This window comes from Phocoena phocoena, chromosome 9, assembly GCF_963924675.1.
Source record: "Phocoena phocoena chromosome 9, mPhoPho1.1, whole genome shotgun sequence".
NCBI lineage: Eukaryota > Metazoa > Chordata > Mammalia > Artiodactyla > Phocoenidae > Phocoena > Phocoena phocoena.
Window position 1 is genome coordinate 57171018 of NC_089227.1, and position 21916 is coordinate 57192933.

The following is a 21916-nucleotide window of genomic DNA, read 5'->3' on the forward strand; positions in this document are numbered from 1 at the left end:
GAATATGACCCACCTCCTCCAAATGAGACCCTTGTGGTCAAGGAGGGGAGAGAAAACTTTGGATGGAACATTCTGGGTGGGGATGGACCAACAACGACACCCTCTCCAGGAAGTTAAACTCAAATCTTAGTTCTTTACTCCTTCCCTCTCCCTATTTCTCAGGCAGGTCCCAGCAGGCCACTCCCACCTCTTTGCCCCTGTTACAGAAGGTCTCCAGACCCTCCTGCCTTGGACTTTCTGAGGTCCTGTTATTCAGGGCAACTATCAAATTCTACCTGTTAAAACATGATGGATTAGAGAAAAAAAAAAACCCATCAGGAACCTGAAAAACCAGCGTCATCTCCATGACCACGGCTTGAACTCTCCTTCCAACTTAACGATAATAGGTTCTGTCTTAGAAACTGCTATGTAATGTGATGTATGGGGGTCATTTGGCTCCGGACGAGGGATGGAAGCACAAGCCATAAAATCCTGCCAGAGTTCCCTGATCTTTGTGTGCTGTTGTTGTTGTTGATATTTGTTACTTGGCCTATTTACCTGCTTCAGAAACACCAAGTAAAGGGCAAACCTGGAAATCTAAAAAGCAATCGAAAGCCTTCTCAACCCTTTTTATTTAGAAAACATATTGTATAAGTGAAATCTATGTTTTATTTTTGTTTTCACCTTTGCATGGTCAACCTCCGGTTCTCACTCAGCTCAGAAAACTTTCACGTGAGTTCAAATAGTCGCTCCGCACACACAATCAGAATGTTAGTCTCTCTGACCATTTAAGAAAATTACAATGACAAATTCATTGTAATTGAATTTGAAAAGGGCTTACACTTCATGCCTCAACTATGTGTATTCGAGTCCTGAAGTTATTCAAGATTCCAGGAATAGCAGACACTTTGTTAACTAGAAAAAATTAATGTAATAAGCATATAGCAGTGGATGATTATAATTTTGTTTTTAATAATGGACTCCTTTGGATTTCATTATTAAACCAACAATCTGACCAACATTTGGAAAACAGGCACAATTAATTTTCCAGAACCTCAATTAAAAATTACAGCAGCCCTTATCCGGAGTTATTGTATGTGATCTTGAGCCCTGGAGTATTGTTTCTCTTTTGGAAATAGATAGGAAGCTACAGATACCATGATCAAAAAGTAAATAAAGGATAAAATAAAATTTAAAACAGAATAGCAATTTAATGTTTCCGTTTCCTGTTCTTTCACTGAAAATAACTCCAATTACATTTGGCAGTGTTAATGTCTGCCATTATAAATTTTTAAGATACTGGGCTTGTGTAAAATAAAACGTCAGGTTAAGAAAATTACTCCAGACACTTGAACAGCAAGGTATTAGATAAAACAAAATTAAGCTGATTTTGAACATGCAATATTTCAAGTGACTTGCTAATTCATTATCACAGGCTACACCGGCCTGCGGCTTACGGTCTTTTCGTCAAGTTATGCATTGTCTTATAAAATAATAAAAACTACCGTTGAAACTCTAAGAGCGAACAACAACCTCCATAAACTTAAAATGTGAATTCACCCACCAAAGTCCTTCCTATTGTTTGAGGCCAACAGATAACCACCTTGGGGCCCACATAATCCACCACCCCACCCCAGCCCCCAAAGTTTGCAACCTAGTAAAGAAGTTGGAGATTTGCCAGCCAGGAAACTTTGCTTTGCATCCCCTGGCAAGGGCTGGGGATGGGAGGAGATTCCATTGAAAAGATCCGTTTCTGGACAGTAACCCCCAGGTGCAAAAACTGAAAGAGTTGAGGAGGCTAAACTGACTGCAGGAAGCAAGCCTATTGTCTCTCTGGAAGATCTGCCCAAATTCAACCTCCTTCCTTCAGACACTGCTCCCTTTTTCACTCCCGCCACTTCCTCGGCCTGCCCTCACCCCGAGTTTAAGCGGGAACAGCGGGTAAGAGCTCCCGCGTTCCCTCGCCCACTGCTTCCCCTCCTCCCCAACCCCGAAAAGTTGAGGCTGGGCTAGCGAGAGGGAAGAGGTGGGGGCGGGGATGGGAGAGCGGCCTGAACTCGAAGTGTAAGGGTATCAGTCACTGCCGGGAAGGAAGCTCCGGCTTGTGAACTCTTCTTGAACCGAGATTTAAGTCTGCAGCCATAAATCACCGAGACGTAAACTCCACCATTCAGCGCCGAGAGCGGCCGGTAGTGACCCCGCTTACCTTAACTTCTGATGAGCGCCGTGAGCGCAGGCTCGGGCTCCGGCCCCCGGCCCGGCTCGGCTCCGCAGCCCGGCCGGGTCCCCTCGGCGCAGGCTGGGCACCGACCCTCAGCATCAGCCGAGACGGCGGGCGGGAGGGAGACCCCGAGGCCCGGACGCCGCGGTGCAGAGCGTGGCCGCCTAGCTGCTCCGGCAAGGCTCGCCCAGGGCGGACTGGGGCGGCTCGGACCCCCCCTCCCACCCACCCCACCCACCCACCCTCCCTCCCCTCCCCCACACCCCCGCCCCCTGCCCTTCCCGAGGGCAGCAGCCGCGGCCCGGAGATAAGCGCTAGCGCGGCGCAGGGCTCTGCCTGGGCTAGTGGCACCGACGTGGGTATGTTTCTTATGAATATTACACGCGGAGCAGCGTCTGGTCGGGGGGTGCGGTGGGGGGCGCTGGGGGCGGGCGGCAGGGGAGGCCGAGGCGGCTAGGGGGGAACGTGGGCCGGCGTGGGGGATGGGGCTGAGGCGAGGGGAGGGATGGGAGCGAGCGGGGGAGCTCGGTGGCGGCGGGAGGAGGGTAGCCTCCCCCCAACCCTCACCGCCCTCCCTCTCCCCGCTCCTAGGCGTCCCTGAAGTCCAGGAAAATTATGCTAATGAGGACAAACGGCTCTCACAAAGGGGCTCTCTTTCTTAGGAATCCGTTTAGGAAACCACCTTACCCTGTGCCCTGGACGTTTCCAGTTGCGGGGCGAAGGGATGACGGAACCAGGAGAAGAGAGTTCCCCAGACTTTGGGCAGTTTACCTCACCTCACCTGCCACCCCCAATCCAAGAACCTCAAAGCCAGTATCTGGGGAGCTGGGATAGGGCCTCCTTTCTCGGGAGACTGCCCCAAGAGCCAACTGGGGTGTCTTTGGTTATATTTTTTAAGTAGAAACCCTTGAAATCCTGGCGGCTGGGAGGGAAGTAGCCTGGGGGAGATGCAGGTTGTCCAGGCCGTGAAATGGGACACTCTGGGCTCAGGTACACACAAAGGTGCTTAGAATCCTGGGTCTCCAGCTCTTCTGTGCCCATTTCACAGTTCAAACACGCAGCTCACTCTCAGGCAAAGACAGATAAAGTTCTGACCCCCCGCGGGAACGTACACCTATATTTTCTTCCCTAATTGGTGGTAGATAGGGACGCTGAGCAGAGCAAAGGCCCGATGTGCCTGGTAACATTGCCAAAACTTTAAGGAGAATGGATGGTCTTTCTCCTCCTTAACGCCTCCCTCAACTCCCCAGATTCAGAAGTGAACTCTGCAAGGATATGTGTGTGGCAAAAAGAGAGAAATGGAGCTTTCGTGCAATTCCAAGGTGTCAGCGGCCGGTCCTTCTCAAAGGAAGGTGTTAAAAATATAAGTAGTATGTTTAAACTGTCAGGGAGCCAAAGTGTCACCTTAGAGCAAAAACAAAGCCAAGGGAAAAGGGAGAAATCAAAAAGCACTCCGGGCCAGGGTGGCCTCATGCATACCAATGGTTTTTGTCATTTATGGCTGGGCAAGATTTATGACTCGGCGCCCCAAAGCTGTAAACAGAACACAAAACAGCAAACACTTGCTCCTTATGGCATATTGCTCCAGCGCGACTTGAAAGGGGTAGCCAGGCAGCGTAGGAGGCGAGAGCCGCCGCAAAAATCCGCTGGGCGGCATTTTCTCTTCAAACCGGCCGGGTTGGATGTGGCATTTGAAGAAAGAAGGCGTGGGTCAATAATCAACCCGCACTTTCTCCTCCAAACTGCTGACGCGACTCGCCGCTTTCTCAGCTAAGCCAGCTGCCGGGAAGGCCAGCTCTTCGTGAGAACCTGCCGGGGGAGGGGATGGCCCAGGGCGCCGAGGTGAGGGATGGGGCACCCCGGGCGCATACCTTTCCGCCGGCGCCAGGGCTGTGCCGGCAAAACGCGGGGACTTGGACCCGCCGAGCCGCCGGAGCCCTGCGAAAGCCGGGGCGGGAGCTCGGGCCGGGCCTCCACCCGCCCCCGACTAGGTGGCCTCTGGGCTGCGGGCTGCGGGCTGCGGCGGGCAGAAGTAGGGCTTGGACCTCAGGACTAGGGTCTGGCGGCCTGGCACGCAGACTGCCCGGGTCCAGGCCTCTCTGCTGACATCCAACAGATTGGCTTTTGGAGCTAGGCAGGCGAGGTGATTAAAAATAATAATGTATAATAGCTGACGGATTTTTGTTTGTTACTGCTTTTTAAAAGAAAAATATCGCCAGTCGATTTCCACCGCCGCTGCCGCCGCGCCCTTTCTAGGTAAATCCCGCAGCCATGCACCCGGCTCTGCCAAAACCGCTGAGGTTTTCTTTGGGGAGAGGACCCCTTAGCTGCCCCAATACCCCTAAGTCCCATGCCCCCGCCCCCCATCCCTCGCCCATGTGGACTAGAAGAAAACATTTTCTCTGCACTAGAAGAATCTCTGGAACAGCGGAGGTGCGCTGGTGCCTTTCTACCCTTCACAGGGGCCTCCTTGTGAACTTATCTGCGAGGGCCTGTGGGTGGCTCCACGGCTGGCTATGCAGCCAGGCAGGAAGGTGAGGAATAACTGTTGGCAAGAAGAGGCATAGAAATCCCAGATTGGGGAGGAAAATCAATGAGGAAATAAGCTTGCCTGTGAGGTTGAAGTTGGCATTTTGAGGGTAAAAGGGGACTAGCCTTTTTTAAAGAAGTATAGCTGTTGTTTAGCTATGATGGAGTGGCTTTAGCTCTTTCCGTGGAGGAAAAGCCAACCGGTTCTCTATAAACGCCACTACTGCCTTCTCTCTGTGCACACTTTTATACAGAGTCAGCTCAAGAGTCCATCCCTAGATATTTATTCCGCGTGCTGGCACTGAAGCGACAATAAAAAGATGCCTTTAACAAACCTCTTCTATTCCCTCTCTCATTCTTTCTAGCGAAACTATATTATTTATGAGTCTTTAACTGGGTCAAAAATGTACCAGAACTGGGTCATAAATCATATGAAATGCTGACAAGTAATTGAACAGCAATTAAAGCTTACATTTTATTTCCAAGGGGTGTTTTAGAGCACTTGAAATGGCCTCAGTTAAACACGGTTAGCGCCTGGGCCAGTAGCGGGGGAGGGCTGAAGCAGCCCTTCCGTCTGGGGAAGTAAATCCCACTCAAGTAGGGGAAACCTGATTTGATTTTTTTTCCAGTGCAGAACGAAATAAGATTTTTTTTTTTAAGTCAGGAGACAAATACGATTCCCGACTCCTTGTAGGCATCTGTTTTCTCTGCTCCAAGAGCTTCAAGAGCAAAGGAAAGCGAAGTTTCCATCACCTTTTCAGGGAGTTTCCATCCTTTCCGGGAGTGCTGGGTCCCTAAAGCCCAGTTAGCTCAGGCTTTCCCAGTAATTTGGAAGCACACTGTTTAACTCTCTGCCCCCATTCTGGCTACAGCACCGTTTCTGGGGCTCTGAAACCGTTGAGATGTCTGCCTCTGCTTTCTGCAGAATCTGCCTTCAGACTTCCCTCCAGCCCAGGGCACACCAGCCAGTCCTCCAGCCCTCCTAGCTGGCTGAGGGCGTACAAGGGGGCGCCCAAGCCTTGTGCATTATGAAGCCCAAACGCAGCTCCAGCTCCCTGCTCTCTCTGTCTCCTGAATGTTAGAATAACAGAGCTTCTGGGCATTCAGCACGCTTGCCCCCACCCCAAGCCTCTCCGAGATCTGAGCTGTCCTTCTCCACCCCTACTCGGGCAGAGGGTGCTCAGGGAAACAATGGCTAGTCCTCAGGGTCTAGCTCCTTCAGTCTGGCAAGTGGGAAAGCGCTTCCTGCAACCCAGCACTGAACAAAGTGGCCTGAAGCACCATCAATAAAATGGCAGAAAAAAAAAAATAAATAAATAAAATGGCAGCGCATCTGGACGCTCATTGATTTCCCTTTCCCAGCTGCTCTGGCTGTCCAGGTCAGCCCTCACCCTCCATCCGGGCCGGCAAACACGGCTAAATGGGGCGCGATCCCCCTTCTCCTTCACTCAGCCCCCACCCCCTCCAGGCAGTCGTGTCCAGCGAGCACAGCGTGGGCCACCTTGGCCTGAGCCGGCGCTTTGGGACCCTCCCTCTGCCTGGGGCTCAGCTTCTGGGACTCAAGCCCCGATGCAGTGGACAAAGCCACTGGAGCGTCGGAGGCCACCAGGCCCACCTAGTAGCCCCCGAGTGCCCCTTCCTTTACAGCCCCCCCAGTACTTTCCAAGGAATTAAATTCAGTCTGAGGCGCTACTGGGGATCTTTCAAATGCTTTCGGTTCTAAGGGAGAAACAAAGGGAGAGAAGGGCTGAGGGTCCTGTCCCTGAACAAGGGTCTCCTCACCTGACCTTTGTCTCTCACAGCCATAACTCACTCTACATATGAACAATCAACGGAAATACCTTAAAATAAATTCCATCCTCCTGGTGTGGCCTGGAGTCCCATCGCTAGCTCGCCCAGAACTGCTCCATGAGCGCTGAAAACTGCAACCCGCTAGGAAAGCGCTTTCCGGAGAAGGGGCAGGAGAAGGAGGAGGTGGGTGCGAGGGGGTGGGGGGAAAAGCTCTCGCTCTGTAGAGAATCTAGAAAACGTAATCACAGGCAAAGCCCGCCCGGGTCTCCGCTCCAAATGCCACAATAATGTGCTGTATTATGTGCTCACGTGGTCATACGTCAACTTAAATCCTTCTATTTGAAATAGGGAATCACTGAAGGAACTAGGTTTCCAAGCAGAACATTTAGCTTTTGGGGAGGTGAAGCGGGGGACCTTGACCAGCAATGGGGAAGGGAAGCACTGTCTAGGGCAGTAGGACGTTGGGGGCATCTCCTCCCACCCCAACACGTGCCACACAAGGCCACTTATCTCCACTTATATTTCTTTACACATGATCCAGACACAAGGGAACAGCAATTCTATCTCCATTCTTATAGTCCACGGAACTTTCCTTACAGTCTTCCACTCACACATAAACTGAACCCAGAACACCCAAGCACTCTAGACTCCCCTGGCCCGCTGGCCAGTGTGTCAAAAGGCAAGGCACTAGCCCTGTTTCCAGAAGAAAACCCAATAAGGACTGGCCTAGTCAGTGGACTCCCTAATGGCCTGCCATTGTATGGAGTTTGCGAACACCCACACCATACACCACAGCCACTGGAGAAACCCAAAAGGCCCATAATTACCTGACAAAAGGCTGAAGCACCTCCTCCAAGTCCAGTTGGTTTTTTTCGACGGGAACCCCCTAGAAGAGAGATGCTTGGGTCTAGAGTGGTGGGTCAGGGTTTGCTAAATCTGAAGGGACCAAGCGCCCTGGCCAAATCTGTACTTACACATTTCCTTAGTGCATAGCTCAGTGATACATGAAATTATAAGCTTCTGATGATGAAAAATGTAAGGGGAAATGATCTAATTGTCTCTGCAAGAGAGGAAAAAAAAAAGAACCAACCTTTGCTGGCATCCCTTGAATTAACCTACTAGACAATCTAGGACCCTCTCTGCAGACAAGTCTGCCCACCCTCCCCCAAGACAACTCTGTGTCCACCATCAGAAACTGAACTGGACCAACTCAGCTCAGGAAGAACCTGGCATTACCCCTCCCCATCCCACTCCAACTCCTATCTTCTGCTTGGTGACACCATCCACTGACTTTAACACTTCACCCTCTCAGGAGCCATCTAAAAAGTTCCTCTTTTCAGGTCTTAGTTTCTGAACTAGGGGAGTGCTCTGAGGTGGTAAGATCCTCATGCCATATTCTTTTGTTCCTCGAGAGTAGGTCTTCAGCTGGCTAGGCCTCTCTAAGTGTGAGGACTCACTTGTAGCAGCTGCCGGAAGCTGTGCATGATTCCTTCCCTCCTCTCCTCCCCCACAGAGGAGCAGAAGAGGCCTGGTGAGAATGTAAGGCCCTCAGCAAAGGGGCCTGGTCATGGGGATGTCCAAATCACAAGGGCAATAAAAGAGGAGGAGACCGAATCCCTTGGAAGTAAGCCCTGGCCTAAGCTAGAGGTAGTGTTCCAATAAGGTTCTGTCTGTGGGATAGCTGGGAGAGAACCTCTTTGTGAACTTTCCCAGCTCTGAACGAAGCCACAAGCTAGAAAGTGAGAACCCAAAGTGAAAACCTGCTTCTCTCACGTTTTGGGGGTAGAGGACAGGACCAAAGGTTGGTTTCAAAAAGCACTCTCCAGTTCCCCGAGGACTCAGACAACTAATACACTGTCCTCTGCTCCCCTTACCCCTCCACACACACAATTTCACCCTGAGCTCTCCAGATAGCCTGGCAAACCCCTTGCCTGCTCCCAACCAAAGTTTCTGCACAGGCTTCGACTCAAAGATGAGAAGGGGCCCCCTTCAGAACTCTCAGAGCAATCTGGAGCAAACCAAAACTCCCGAGGCCATAAATCAATGGGAGAAGTCTTTGGTACTGCTTCAGAGAAATGCCTTAACGCCAGCAAGGCCCAGCAGCATCTCAGCTCCAGCCAGGAGCCTCTATACCGCTATTAACAGCCCAGTTAATGCTCCAACTGCTGTTTAACAATTAACATTAACGACTTGGGGTGGGATGGGGTGATTGGGTGGGATGTGAAGGGAAAAATCTGAGCAAGTCAAAGGAAATTTAACTTCTGAGGTGAAAACAGCTTCGCTATGAGACCTTGGTCTGGGCAAGCCCCCGGGGAACCAGCAGCTGAGAGTCCTCCTTCACCACTCTGAAACCCACTTTCCTGGAGCAAGGCTGTGGGTCTTTTATGGTTCAGTTCCAGAGAACAAGAATAGAGATGCTCAAGTATCTAAGCCCAGGTTGGGAAACCCAGCTGCCAATCCCCCCTCTCCTGACTCCCCCACCCAACCTGGCCAGGGCTGGGGACACATACCCTGGATCCGTGCACCAGAGCCAAAATAGCCGTGAAGTTGTCTTGGAAGGAGCAGGTGACCAAGGATACAGAGCTTGAGTCAATATTTGCAAGGCTGTTGGCAGATTAGCTATATCTGTATTCAAACACTGCAATCTGATTTCTCTGTCAAAAATACACTTAACATTTTTCTCCCTTTACTTTAGTGGTTTTTCTACTCAGCGTTAGGTAGGGCCTTCTTTGCTCACGGGGTGTGTGTGTGTGTGTGTGTGTGTGTGTGTGTGTGTGTGAGAGAGAGAGAGAGAGAGAGAGAGATAGAGTAGATTATAGATCATTATTTAACATGAGATATTTCCTGTGGGTGCAACTACAGTACAAATGAGCTCCAAGTTCTCTGGACACATATGGATGTGTATATCATTTTATACACATGGCCGCAGACCTCTGCAACTATTTACACATGCAGTGGTTCTGTTGTGTGCAGAGATGCAAATCATAAGTACACACTGAGTTGCAAATTCCTGAAATGCTCCATCTATACTTGGTATAAACAGACATACAGTAGCTGAGAACGTAACCAGCTTTACAATTACTTTGTTTACTTCCTATCTGATAAAGTAATAATTGTATCTAGAATACCATATCAGTCTTAGAGCAACACTGAATAGCATGTTTTGATTAATTAACAACCTGATATCTATTGTAGGAGCAGATTTCGGGGAAGGCTGAGGCCTAGGGAATAGAAGATAAAAATCTCAGAAAACTTTTTAAAATAAGTAATTCCTGAAAGCACAAAGCAAATCCATTCTTTCAACCCAAGCTTTTGAAAGCTATTCCAGCAGCCCCTCCCCCAAATAGGCACCAAATTTATGGATCTTTTACAAGGTAATAAACCACAGTAATTACCTCCCTGCATCCCAAACTAAGAGAACAAATTAAGCCAGAACTTGAAAAGAATTTTAAAGAGTTTTCCCTTGTTCCAAATAGGAAAAGAAAACGCCGAGACATACAAAACTCGTGCTTTTCGTATAGGAGGATCAGCGGATCAGCCCGGCTAAAGAAACCCAGAAGCCCAGCTGCCTGCGATGGTCTACACATTTGAAATACAGCAACTTCCTTCGTGCCAAGAAAAGGCAAAACGATAGAAGAAACTGCAAGGCGGCGACACAAGTTTCCTCCACGCAGAGCTGGGACTGGCCACAACTGCCGAGCTCACAGTCTCCGCAGGCGCCGCAAACAGTCCACAAGGAGAGCAGCCCACGCAGCGGCCGCCGCGCCAGTGGCCTCTACTTGCTTTTGCCCTGCTGTTCCCTGTAGCGGTTTGGTCTGTCTGGGGCATGCCGGAGGGGACAAACACACCCTTCTGAGCCCCCTGCCCCACACACAGACACACATCTTTGGTCTATGCAACCGCCCCTCCGTACGAGGTCGGCTTTGGGGCAGAGCTTTGTCCGCTAGAGCCCCGCATTGGCTGGGCGTGCAGCTGAGGGGAACCAGCCCCAAACTCCTCTGAAGTTGAATATTGACCAGCACCTCTTTCAAAGGGCATGGGGTTGCAGCTGCCACGGAAAGTAAACTCCTGCCCAAAGGCCCGGTGCGAAACCCGGGGCAGTGAAGAGTTTTGACGCAGCGCTTACCTCGAAAGATGTCGAAGACTGAACTCGAGAGTGTCTCCAGCTCCGAGCGCTCAGGGAACCGCCGTTTCCGGTGTCGGGGCGCTCTGCGGACAAACAAACAGCAGAGGGTGAACAGCGGCTGCGGAGGAAGGGAGTTGGAAGGCCGGAGGCCGAGACGAAGGCAGCGCGGGCACCAGGGTGGCCCCCGGGGTGACGCGGACACGGAGGAGTCGCCAGGGCACTCGTCCATGCGGCTCACTCATTGCTTGAAAGGTTCCGGTCTACACATAGCCTGAAGATGATGATTTATTTTTGTAAAATAAATACATACTCCATCTCCGCACCCACACTCTTTTTTTTTTCTTTTTATGCGGGGGGGAGGGGAAGCGGGAAGAAAATGGACCAGACGGAGGAAGACAAGAAGGTGGAAGAGGCTTTCTGTTGGTGTCCGCTCTGCTGCGAGAGCTCCTCTCGCACCTCAACTTGGGGATGTGAATGCACGCTTTATTTTCTTTTGCTAACAAAGGGAAGCCTTGTCTGGGAGCATTCAATCACGGACTCTCCTGAAACCTCACTAATAGTGTTCATTTCTGTTTGGCGCGAAATCAGATTCCAGCTCAGCCCATGGGCTGGGGCAGTCTTGTGAGGTTTTGTCTTCTGGTTCATTAAAGCCCTGGGGCATCCTTTCTCCGTCCCAGTGGGCTGGCGGGACCACCACAGTGCCCAGTCCCTCAGAGTAGGCCAGTTATGGTTTCTGGAAGTGGGGGAAACGGGGAAGGATGCGGGCATCAGACAATAACCGATCTGGGGGCCCTACCCAGCCTCCCTATGCACAGCAGCCACGAGCCGCTCCAGGCCCTAATTCCGCTGCTGCCTCATTCCTTAAGATATTTGCGACCCTCTCTTGCTCTCTAACTAGCCAACTTTCGGGGGATGGGGGAAGACTCTGAGGAGGGACAAAGAATCCTCCTGTGCGTTGGGTTCAGGCTTGGAGAAGTTCTTTGCTGGGCTGGGACTCTGAGGGCCGGCTGCTTCCACAGCTCTGTCCCTGCCCCACTAACCCTTCACCCAGGCCTGGGTGGCCTCCCCACACTCCAGCCTGCCTAAATTAGCCCCAGTGGCTGTCCCGCGTCCATGCAATCCTGCTGATAGTACCAAGAGAGGCTCCCAAATAGCCGGTAAGTACCCTGACCCTCAGGCTTCAGGGCCCTCTAGCACACTGAACAAGTGGCCGCACACCAGCAGTAGCTGCCCTCTGCCACCACCTCGACCTGCAGGCCCCATTGTCCATCAAGCACTTGGGACTCAGAATCCATGCTGGGCCCTTTCTCTTGTTCAGACTTGCCCTCTATGTCCCCAAAGGGAGCGCCCCCTGGCCTTGGGGATCCTGGCCTGACCCTGAGCAAGGTGGGGCTTAGCTACCCTGCACATGACCACTCAGCTTAGCCCCAGACGGATCTGTTGCACCACATCCACCACGACACACATCCCCACCCCCTCACGCTTACCAGTATTGTCATTATTACGGTGATTATTGTTGTTGCTACTTCCTTACCCCCAAGTCAAATATTCATGGCTGCTGTTCCACCATAAATCGTTCAGACTAATGAGTCACAAAGAGATGCTGCCCAGGTCTCTCCCTCTGCAATGGCCGCCACCACCGCGGCCTCTCTCTCCGCGTTTTTGGCGCTCGCCCGGCGCGGGTGATTTATGAACACCGGGAAAATTGGACAAAGCCGCGCGTCCGTTCTGTGGTATCTCTGCAGCCTTCCCCAGTGTGAATCAGAACATTACCAACTGTCTGCTCATCCGTCCCACTTCATCACCAAAGCCAAGATGTGACCGCAGAAATCGCGAGCCCGAACTCACGTTTGCCCGGACGCGGCACGCTCCACAGACTCACAGAACCCCTGCAGGAAAAGCCCCAAGACCCAGCGTGGGCCCGCCAGCTCCGGTCCTGGCCGCTGACGGCCTCTCTCCACCACTCCTGAAGGAGTTAAAAAGCCTTTGGATACAAAACTGAGTATGTGTGCTTTTAAAAATCAAATAGGAAGTTGGGGGACTCACTTCTGAGAGATTCATTCCTAGTGAAGCCCTGACGACTCCGATCCATTCCTGATGATCCGCATTAATTATTTAATGAGTCACGTGACCACAAAGATTACAATTTCAATATCTCCCTCGAACAGGCGCTACACCTTTATCTGCTGCAACCAGGATCCTTGTTTAACTTTTTTAGTTCCCAGGCCTCCGAAACGCAGATGCCCGCTCCCAGGCAAGCCACCGCCATGTAAATCCCAGGGCCAGCCATAGTAGAATTAGTCATTCCAGGACTAGGAGAATTGTGGACAGTCAGGTGCCCTGATGTTGGTCCCCTCCTGAGCCCAGAGGTCAGCCCACCTGTCTCAGCGCACTGGCTAAAGCAGTTTGGTTACATGATTTCCCCAGCTGCTTTGGTGTCTCATCAGGCAAGAAACCACCCTTCTTCCCTGGCTTCTGGACACCTGTGGCCCTCTGTTTCACGTGTAAGCTCAGATGCATATGTCCATTCCAGGCTGCTGCAGAGAAAAGATGTCTGTACACTTACCCCTACCCAAGGTGAGACCAAAGACTCTGTTCAAACTACACACTCATTAACATAAAGAACGTGAAGGGGAAGCGTTCAGCTGCCTCAGTTTCCTCATTGGTAAACTGAGAAGACTGAACCAAAACAGCCTCCAGATCTCTTTTGCCCTGGACATCCTTTCAATCAGGGGATCTCTTTTAGCCCCAGGAATCAATCCCAGAGAGGGTGGGACTGGCCTGAAAGCAGGGGTGGGGGAGAGGGGCCCCCATGAGTTTGGGGCCTTGAGAAGAAGAGATGCCAGAGTTCCAGGACTGAAGTTTCACAACAGCACCAGCAGCCTCCCTGATGCTATCAAGGAGTTAGAACACACTCTCTTCCTCCTCCTTCCCAGCCCTTACTCTCTGAGAGAGGAAGCAGTTATTCTTGGGCCAGTGTATAATATAGACAAGGGGCAACAGGAGCAGCTGTTGGGAAAGGTAAGCCTGTGTTCTTCAATACCAGCCCGCAGCTAGGGATGCAGAGACCAAGAGAGTACAAAGAACAGCCTATTGCCTGCACAGAGCCAACGCATTCACACAGGAAGTCCCAGGTTTCTGTTTGCTACAGTGATTCTTCGGGGGTTTTTCTTTCTTTCCATTCCAAAGAGCCGTGGATATGTTTCTATGTTGAAAGGGCTGTAGAAAAGGCAGTGGTGAGAAAAGCAGCACAGATTGGAAGCTCAGGGAAGCAGGGGGACAGAGGAGAGATGGTGATACTCATCCCATGGGGACGAGGCTGAGAAGTGGGGGGAATGTGGGCACCCTGGGACAGGTGAATATAAAGTCAAAGATGCTGTGTGGAGGGCCCACTCTCCACATATCTAGGTAATCTTCCCAGGAGGTCCATCCTGGGTATTAAGTACTCTACGATACCTGTCACAGTTGAATTCCTGCTGTAATAAAACACCGGGTCTATCGTAGATTTCAGCAAAACTAGGAAAGAGAGCCTGAAAAGTGCCATCTCTCTTCATGGGGGAGAGTGTTAAGTACTTAATTCAAACTGTGACCATTAAAGTGTCTCCTATCCGATTAGGTTGATTTCAGATGTTGACAAAACTTTTACCTCCGGAGTCATGTGCAGTGTGGCTCTGTGACTAAAGCAGATGAGTGTGTGTTAGAGGGAGGGAGGGGAAAAGAGAGAAAGAAGAGGGGAGCATGTATAAGGGTCATTTTTGTAGGAGGCTTACAGAGCTTACGCAAAATACTGTCTTTAAAGGCCAAGGGTTTGAGGGGCCAGTAGGGTCCGCTTGAAAAAAAAAATTAATGAGATAGAAAATTTGTCCTCTGGGTGAACTCTTATGGTTGCCCTAGCAAGGGGCAGACAATGAACGATTTTGAAGCACAAAGTGGGATTTTCTAAGTTGTTATAACAAACTCCCTTAAAGACCAAATCTGAAGCAGGCAAAACACTTGAAGAAATGACATAATCATTTGGATCATTGTGGGTAACTTTGGCTTTGTAAAACTTACCAATACCTTAATAATCAAGACAGCTTGGGCAAAAACTGCCATTTTGTTCTGGGATATTAGAAAAACAATCTCGATCCTCTTTTTTTCCTGGATAGATTTAAAGTGAAAGAAAATTACCCCTTCCACCCCTATACAAGTGCCCCCAGTATGAAGCTAATGAATGCCCCCATACCCCTCCTTCCTCACCAAGGAGAAATATAAGAATTTACCTTAAATGATGATAATCTGCCATTCGAGGTTTTGCAGCTCGACACTCAATTTCCACCAAGAGTCTAGGCATTTTTTGAGCAGACAGCCAAGATGCTGGGTCTTCGCCCGAGACCACATTATTTTCAAGAAGATCCCTCGCTTCTCCACAGACTTTTCCCAGAGAATGCCTTTCAGAATTGCTGTTGAATTACAAAGAGTATTTATTGTATGAGGTGATTAATGATTCCTGGGGAAATTGCTATTTTCAGCGTGATTTAATTTCGTTTTACAAGTGAGTGTAGTAGGGGGAGGGTTAATAAGTTTTAGCAGCAGTTGCAGGGCCTCCAGAAATCCCTGGCACCCGTTGGCACCTTATAAAATGCACTTTATGCCAGGTTTGGCCTGACTTGGGAAGAAGTGTATTTGTTTGCCCCTGAATTTTCTTGGGGAGAGGAGGTGGCCCCTCAGAGACTGGTGTCCACTTTCCTCTCAGATCTGGTTTGCTCCCAGGTAGAGAACCATCACCCTTGCCTGTTATCACACACAGAGCAGCCGAGGCGAAAGGGGTAACAGCACTGACTACTGGCTAAGGATGGTTAGCCTCTGATGGGAAAATGTGTTTAAAAATCCTCTTGATACTGCAGAGGTAGGTGAGTTCCCCCCTCCCATCTCTGCTAAAATTGTTACGTGAACTAAAAACTACACTCATTCAAAGCCAGGTTACAGTTCTAATATTTGGGGGCTAGTGGCTGTTGGTTTTCTGAATCTTGTTGCAGAGTATTCCCTTCAGTGACAACCAAGTCTAAATCCTCTTTACTAATTTGTAAATCAGTAAACAAATACTAGGGCTATGAAGATTGAGAATGGGGTTTGATTTCAACCTTCTGAGTCTAGATCTCTAGGTTGCACAGAAAGATCCAGGAGCATTTGAGGAAGGCGACCCTAGTTCAGAGACTGGCTTTCTTCCAGCACTTAATACTCCCAGGTCTACCTTGCTTAAGGTGTCATTATGCTTTTTCTTTCCTCAGAAGAAACTCTGGAGGATGTACTGGGAAAATTCAGTTTATTTTGAAAGCTCCTGCTTCAAAAAAGAAAAGAAAAAGAAACAAACAAAAATCCCAAGCTGTAGTTAGTGAAGAAGAGAACCTTATAAACAGCCAAGAAACAAAAAACAATCTCAACTCTTTGCACAAACTAGTTTTTATCTCCAGGGGAACAGAAAGATTAAGCGTGAAGGTGCAACAAATACCAAAGAGACCACTTCTTTCCAAGTGTGCTCAGAGTTCAGCATGTAGAACAGCTGCAGAAAGTCCTGGGCCCACAGCACTGCGCAGTTTCACCTTTCACTGCAGAGAAGGACACGTTTCTATGCCTTACAGAGACTTGAAGCCTGAAAGCCTGGCCAAGTTTGGGAAGAGGAGCCCTCTCAGAGCTCAAGAGCCTTCCTGCTCTTTGGAACTTTTCCCACAGTGGGTCAAACTTGACAAGAGTTCAGCTCAAGTTGAACAAATTATGTGAGCAGTTAGTCCAAGTGAATGCAACTCAAGCCATCTACAGGAATTTTACATGCAAGGTCAACCATTTCAATTGAGATAATTTTTTTTAAATTAAAAGTAGGAAACACACAAATATGTCTCAGAACTTTGTTTTTTAAACGGAGTTTATTCTTAGCACATGTCTTTCTATAGAGCCACACCACAATTTGTAAAGTTGCACATGGGTCTAAATGCACTCTCCCTCCCCCAAGATTGTGCCTCAGAAAAAGACAACAATATCTCCACAACAATATTTTAAATAAATGAAAGGAAAGGAAACTAACGTGTCACATCTACCATCAAGCTCTGTACATTCTGAGAAATAAATAATCTTGTGAGGTCCACAATGTCTACTCATTTATTCAGTTCGGTACAAGCTTGTATGAGCTGCCTTAATGAGGGAAGGGGAAATAAGGAAGCTAGGAAAAGGGTCTGATTTCTTCTGCTTGCAACAAATATACACGTACATGTCCCCAGTCAGCATGGGTTGTGCGACTGACTTTAGCCATCTCAAAAGTATTTGATGCCAAGTGGCTCTTCTCAGGTACCCAAACCTGGCAGCCTTGTTCAGGCCAGCAGGTTGTCCCACTAGTCAGCATCTTGGCCATTGTCCTCTCTTGGGCGGCAACCAGCTCACACTCTTACCCAGAAAATGTCTTCTTTTTATTATCCTTTTCACCTTTTATTATCCTTTTCACCAAGCTGAGTTTTGTTTTGGGGTCTGTTGTAGTCCAGATGGGGAGGGGTGGATGGGAAAGGGGCAGAAGAGGAAAGAAAAGCATGTGAGGGCAAGAACTGATCTAGAGCTCTGGAAGATTATATGGAGGAGGGAATGGGTGTGGAGGCGCCCTGGTGGGGGTGAGGGTGAGGATGGGGGTGCGGGTGTGGGCTCTGAGTTTGTGGTTTCCCCGGTGGGCCTGCTGAGGCCGAGGCCGAGTTGGAGGATCGCATCTTAGTGTTGGGCAGTTTGTGATCTTTCTTCCACTTCATCCTTCGGTTCTGAAACCAGATCTTGACCTGGCGCTCGGACAAGCAGAGCGTGTGGGCAATTTCGATGCGGCGACGCCGGGTCAGGTAGCGGTTAAAGTGGAACTCCTTCTCCAGCTCCAAGACCTGCTGCCGGGTGTAGGCGGTTCGGGAGCGCTTGGGCTCCCCTCCGTTATAACTGGGGTTGACTGAAAGCCCATAACCCCGAAGGAGAAAGCCAAGGAGGAGGGAGTGGAAGAGAGGGAAAAGAGGAGGAAAGAGAAGGTGGGGTGGGGGAAGAGCAATTGGACATCATCATTATATAATAACCTGACACCAAGTTCACGCAAGATACATAAAACGGCAAAGAAAATGTTTCACAGGCTATTGACAAGGGAAACACCCGAGAGCCATAAAGAATAGTGCTGGGCATTGGGGCTGAAGAAAAGCTTCAAAGACACATGGCCTGAAGCCTCTGCCAGGGCAATTAAATTTATGGGGGCTATAATTACTGCCCTAACAGTTTGGCGTCTCGTAAATCTCCCGATAAAGGGACCCCGAGTACAAAAGGATTCTCACGTTGGGATCAGGCGGCTGGCTGGCGCGCACACACCCACATCCCACTGTAGCTAGAGCCAGCTGGGGGCTCCCCTCCCGAGGCCCCCAACCCCTCGGCCTCTCCCCACGACCCCCGCCCCGACCCTGGAACCCGGGCTCGGTCCCAGCCCACCCTACCGCGCCTCCCCAGCGGCGCCACGTACCGGCGCTGACATGGATCTTCTTCATCCAGGGGTACACCACGGGCTCCTTGCCCTTCAGGCCCAGCGGGCTCTTGTCGCCCAGGAGCAGCGGGCACGCGGGGGCGCTGCCCCCTGCCGGGACGCCCGGGGTGGCGGGAGCCGCCTCGCAGCGCCGCGGGGGCACGGAGGCAGCCGCACGATGCTGCGGGGGAGACGGCGGCGGGGGCTGCCGCCCGGGCGGCATGACATGGCTCGCGTGCAAGCCGTGCGCGGGACCCTTGGCGTGTGCCGCGGGCTGCTCGGGCTGCGGCGGCCGCCCGGGGCTGGCGCTGCCGCGGTAGTCATAGGGGTAGGCGGTGTCGGCGGCACCGTGCGCGGGGTAGAGCGCGGCTGCGGGATAGGAGGCCTCGCGGGCGGCCCGCGGCGCGTAGTAGGAGGCTGCGGGCTCTCGGCTGCCGCCCGCGTGGGGGAGCTGGGGCTGCTGCTGCGGCAGGTGCTGGGCCGCGGGCACTGGGGTCTGCTGGTAGCCCGGGCCCCCGCCAGGGCCGCCGTCGCTGCCGCCCGGGCCGCTGTGCTGCGCGTACTCCTCGAAGGGAGGGAACTTGGGCTCGATGTAGTTGGAGTTTATCAAAAACGAGCTCATGGTCATTAATTTGTGAAGTGCAAAAATACTAATTTTTCTCGCGTTGTCGTTTTTCTGGGCTCGCCGAGGCCCCTCCCCCTCCCGCCTCGCTTCCCATCCCCCCTTTCCTCCGCTCCCTTCCCCTGCCCCGCTGTCAAGATCCCACCCCTCCCCCTCCCCCCGCCGCCGACGCCACCAAAGTTCGCGCCGCTCCTCCCCCCCGGCTCGCCCGCGCGCGCGTCCCCGGTCTCGGCCCCGCGCGCGCCCCGCCCAGTACCGCCACGTGACCCGCCCCCGCCAATGTGCGCGCCGCGCGCGCGGACCCGGATCAGGAAGCGCGCGGGCTGGTGATGGATGCTGCTGTCCGGCTCCAGGAGGAGGGAGGGAACTGGAGCTTTGGGCGTCCAACCCCCCAACTTTGAGTTCCGCTGGGAATTCAGGGCCCGCAGTCTTCTGGTCCTCTCGGATGCCCAGACCGAGCCCTATGCGTGCCCTACTCTGGCCTAGGCCTCGGGGCAGACAGGCGGCCGCGGCCCAGCGTTGACCTCGGGGCCCAGCCTAGCTTGGCCTGGCGTCCTCAAGGGTTCGAGGCCGCCTGGGGGAGGGAATGGCGTCGGGACCAAGGGGGTATTCCGGTTTTTATCCTGGCCGGGGAATAAAACGAATGAGGCTAACAGACCGGTTTTCTCACCAGCTGATTCCCTGCCGCACATCATGCCCGCCGCGTCCGCGCCCAACGTCCCCAGTTTGAGAAGCCAGGCAGGAGCGAAAAGGGTGGGTGGGTGAGCAGCTGAGAGAAATCGGCCCCTGGATGTAAAGCAAGGCAATTCCAATACAACCGGATGAGCACTTTTCCTTTTTTCTTTCTTTTAGAAGCAGAAGATACTTGGTTTTTTTACCTAAAAAAAAAAAAGCAAACAACCTTCCTAATAGCATCTCATTTGATGGAGGTGTCGATTCAGAATGAAACATGCTCCAGTGTAGTAGGTGCGATTGTGAGAAAGTGGCCCAAGGGTGGGGATGCATAAGAGCGATGATGCCGCCACAAAATCGAGCGTTGAGACCAACAACTTCCTACTTCAGAAAAATCTCCAAACAAAAACAAACTAAGGATAGCATAGGCACTGTGTCGAGGGGTCTTTTCCCGCTAAGAATTTTGTTTTGTCTTTTAGCTTGCTTTTCCAGGCTGTATCTGAGGCTAAAGTTATATTTAAGGACGGTCTATAATTTCTGGATTGCTGGAAATTAGCATATTAATGATGTCAGTAGCTCTGGAAAGTGGGGAGAGAGGACTGTTGTCTGCCATTTGGTAATTGAAATTTGATGGGTAAACTAATTATGCCATTATTAACAAATAAATTACTTATTAATTCCACCTAATGTTGATCTTCAAAGTAAATACTGATGCCTTACTCGTTGTGTGTACTTTCCCTTTCCTTTTCTGAGTGACAGACATACCTAGATCCTCTACTTTTCAGCCTAGATTAAAGCAGTGCGTTTAACTAGCGTAGTCACCATTCTAAAAACACTTTCATATTGGCATGTAAAGCAAGGATTTTTCAGCTGGTGTACCCTAGTTGATTTTTCAAAGAGCAATATAAACTGCCTTCTCACAACTGAGTCTGAAACGCAGGCAAGGAAAGTCATAGCCTAAGCCTGGAGACACTTCAAAAGGAATGTGAATTCTATCTTCATTTATATCGGTTACTCATATGAGTTACTAAATGCTGGAATATATCCATTTGATGGATAGTCATTTAATGCTTAGCCACATAAAGCCCATTATATGGTACTAATCTTTAAACTAATTTAGGAAAAGAGGTTAAAAAAGGGATCATGTTAGCTTTCTAACTGCAGTCACCCTGAAGTGGTACAAAGAGGTTTTCCACATTGGATGTGTGTCTGTGAAGAGTGCTGTCCATTGACATGGCACACCCTGAAAATTTTTTTTAATGAAATCTAAGCCACAGACAGAAATCAACACTGAGTGTAAATCTTTAGACATTCTCTCTAGACTCTCTAGCCTGTGATATAGCTGCCTAAACCAATATCTCTCTACAGCAAGAAAAAATAGTATATACATATGTGTACTATATAACATGAATAATATGTACATACATAAAGTAATTAGCAAAACTGGGCTCTCTAAGTGTACTATATAACATGAATAATATGTACATACATAAAGTAATTAGCAAAACTGGGCTCTCTAAGCTTCTGGGAAGAAAAAACATGACAAGGAAATTTTGCCTCCCTCCTTGTGTCATCAGACTAAGGTCTTAACCATGTCTGTTCAATATTATTTACAGACACTAAAACACAAAATTCATGTTGTTTAGCCTTAGAACCTTCTACCAAGTTTCTATTTTAAAGTATTAACGAGGCTCGGGCACTGTTTTGTATATGGTTAACCTAAACGAGTTAACTGCGCCTGTGTTTCATGTGGTTCTATTACTTTAGGAAGATGGGCTTACACAGAATCCCCCCAAGGCCTGTAACTTGTCTTTGTGGTTCGTATCATAAACACAAACGAAGCCAGGACCACCAAGTGTTATCTCACACACCGACATTTTGACATTTTACTGCAAGATTTATGGCTGTAATAAACAATCTCAGTACCTTTTCTGATCCTTCCACAATCTCTCTTCGCAAGCCATAGCATCATTCCATTGAATCAAATAATCTTTTGAAAAACAAAACAAAGAAAACTCTTGCCTTCATATGTGATCCAAGACACCAAAGTAAAGCCAGGACGAAACTAACTCAATTAATAAATAAACTGAGGTTTACCAGCAGCGCCTTGTCCGAAAAAAGATGGGATGCCCTGAAATCGAGCAGAGAGGGAGTGTGCTAATCTTCGCACGCCAACTGGCTCCAGTCCCAAGCAGGGTGAAAGCGTTATCCTTTTCTTGGGAAACTGGTAAGCACATTTGCTCATTTCCACGTGCAGGGATAACATATATTCCCAACAAAAGCTTTCTTAAAGTCCCATTAAGTGAAATAACTTTTCATCATGTCCTCAAGTCCCAGATGGAGAAGGAGAGTGAAGGGAGTCCAAGGGAGAGGGAGGGCGAGAGGGGGGCAGTGTTTTGCAGCCTAGTTTGAATCTGATTTGAATCATTTTGAATATATTTGGAACAGCCTTCCCTCTTGAATGCAGCCCTG

At 50.2% G+C, this 21916-nt stretch overlaps 2 protein-coding genes across 2 annotated transcripts in view; both read right to left on the reverse strand.

The window, feature by feature from the left end:
- The window catches only part of HOXA3 (homeobox A3), a 33956-nt gene that overhangs the window by 5659 nt on the left and 6381 nt on the right, over nucleotides 1-21916 (reverse strand). The window contains exon 2 of the mRNA XM_065883369.1: nucleotides 10647-10729. The gene's annotated coding sequence lies outside the window, so the exon portion shown is untranslated. The remainder of the gene's footprint in view (nucleotides 1-10646; nucleotides 10730-21916) is intronic.
- HOXA4 (homeobox A4) lies at nucleotides 16520-18778 on the reverse strand. The gene is made up of 2 exons (XM_065883867.1): nucleotides 18151-18778; nucleotides 16520-17598 (listed from the first exon to the last, which is right to left on the reverse strand). Exons 1-2 carry the CDS (start codon nucleotides 18776-18778, stop codon nucleotides 17240-17242), a joined length of 987 nt encoding a protein of 328 aa, XP_065739939.1. The 3' UTR covers nucleotides 16520-17239.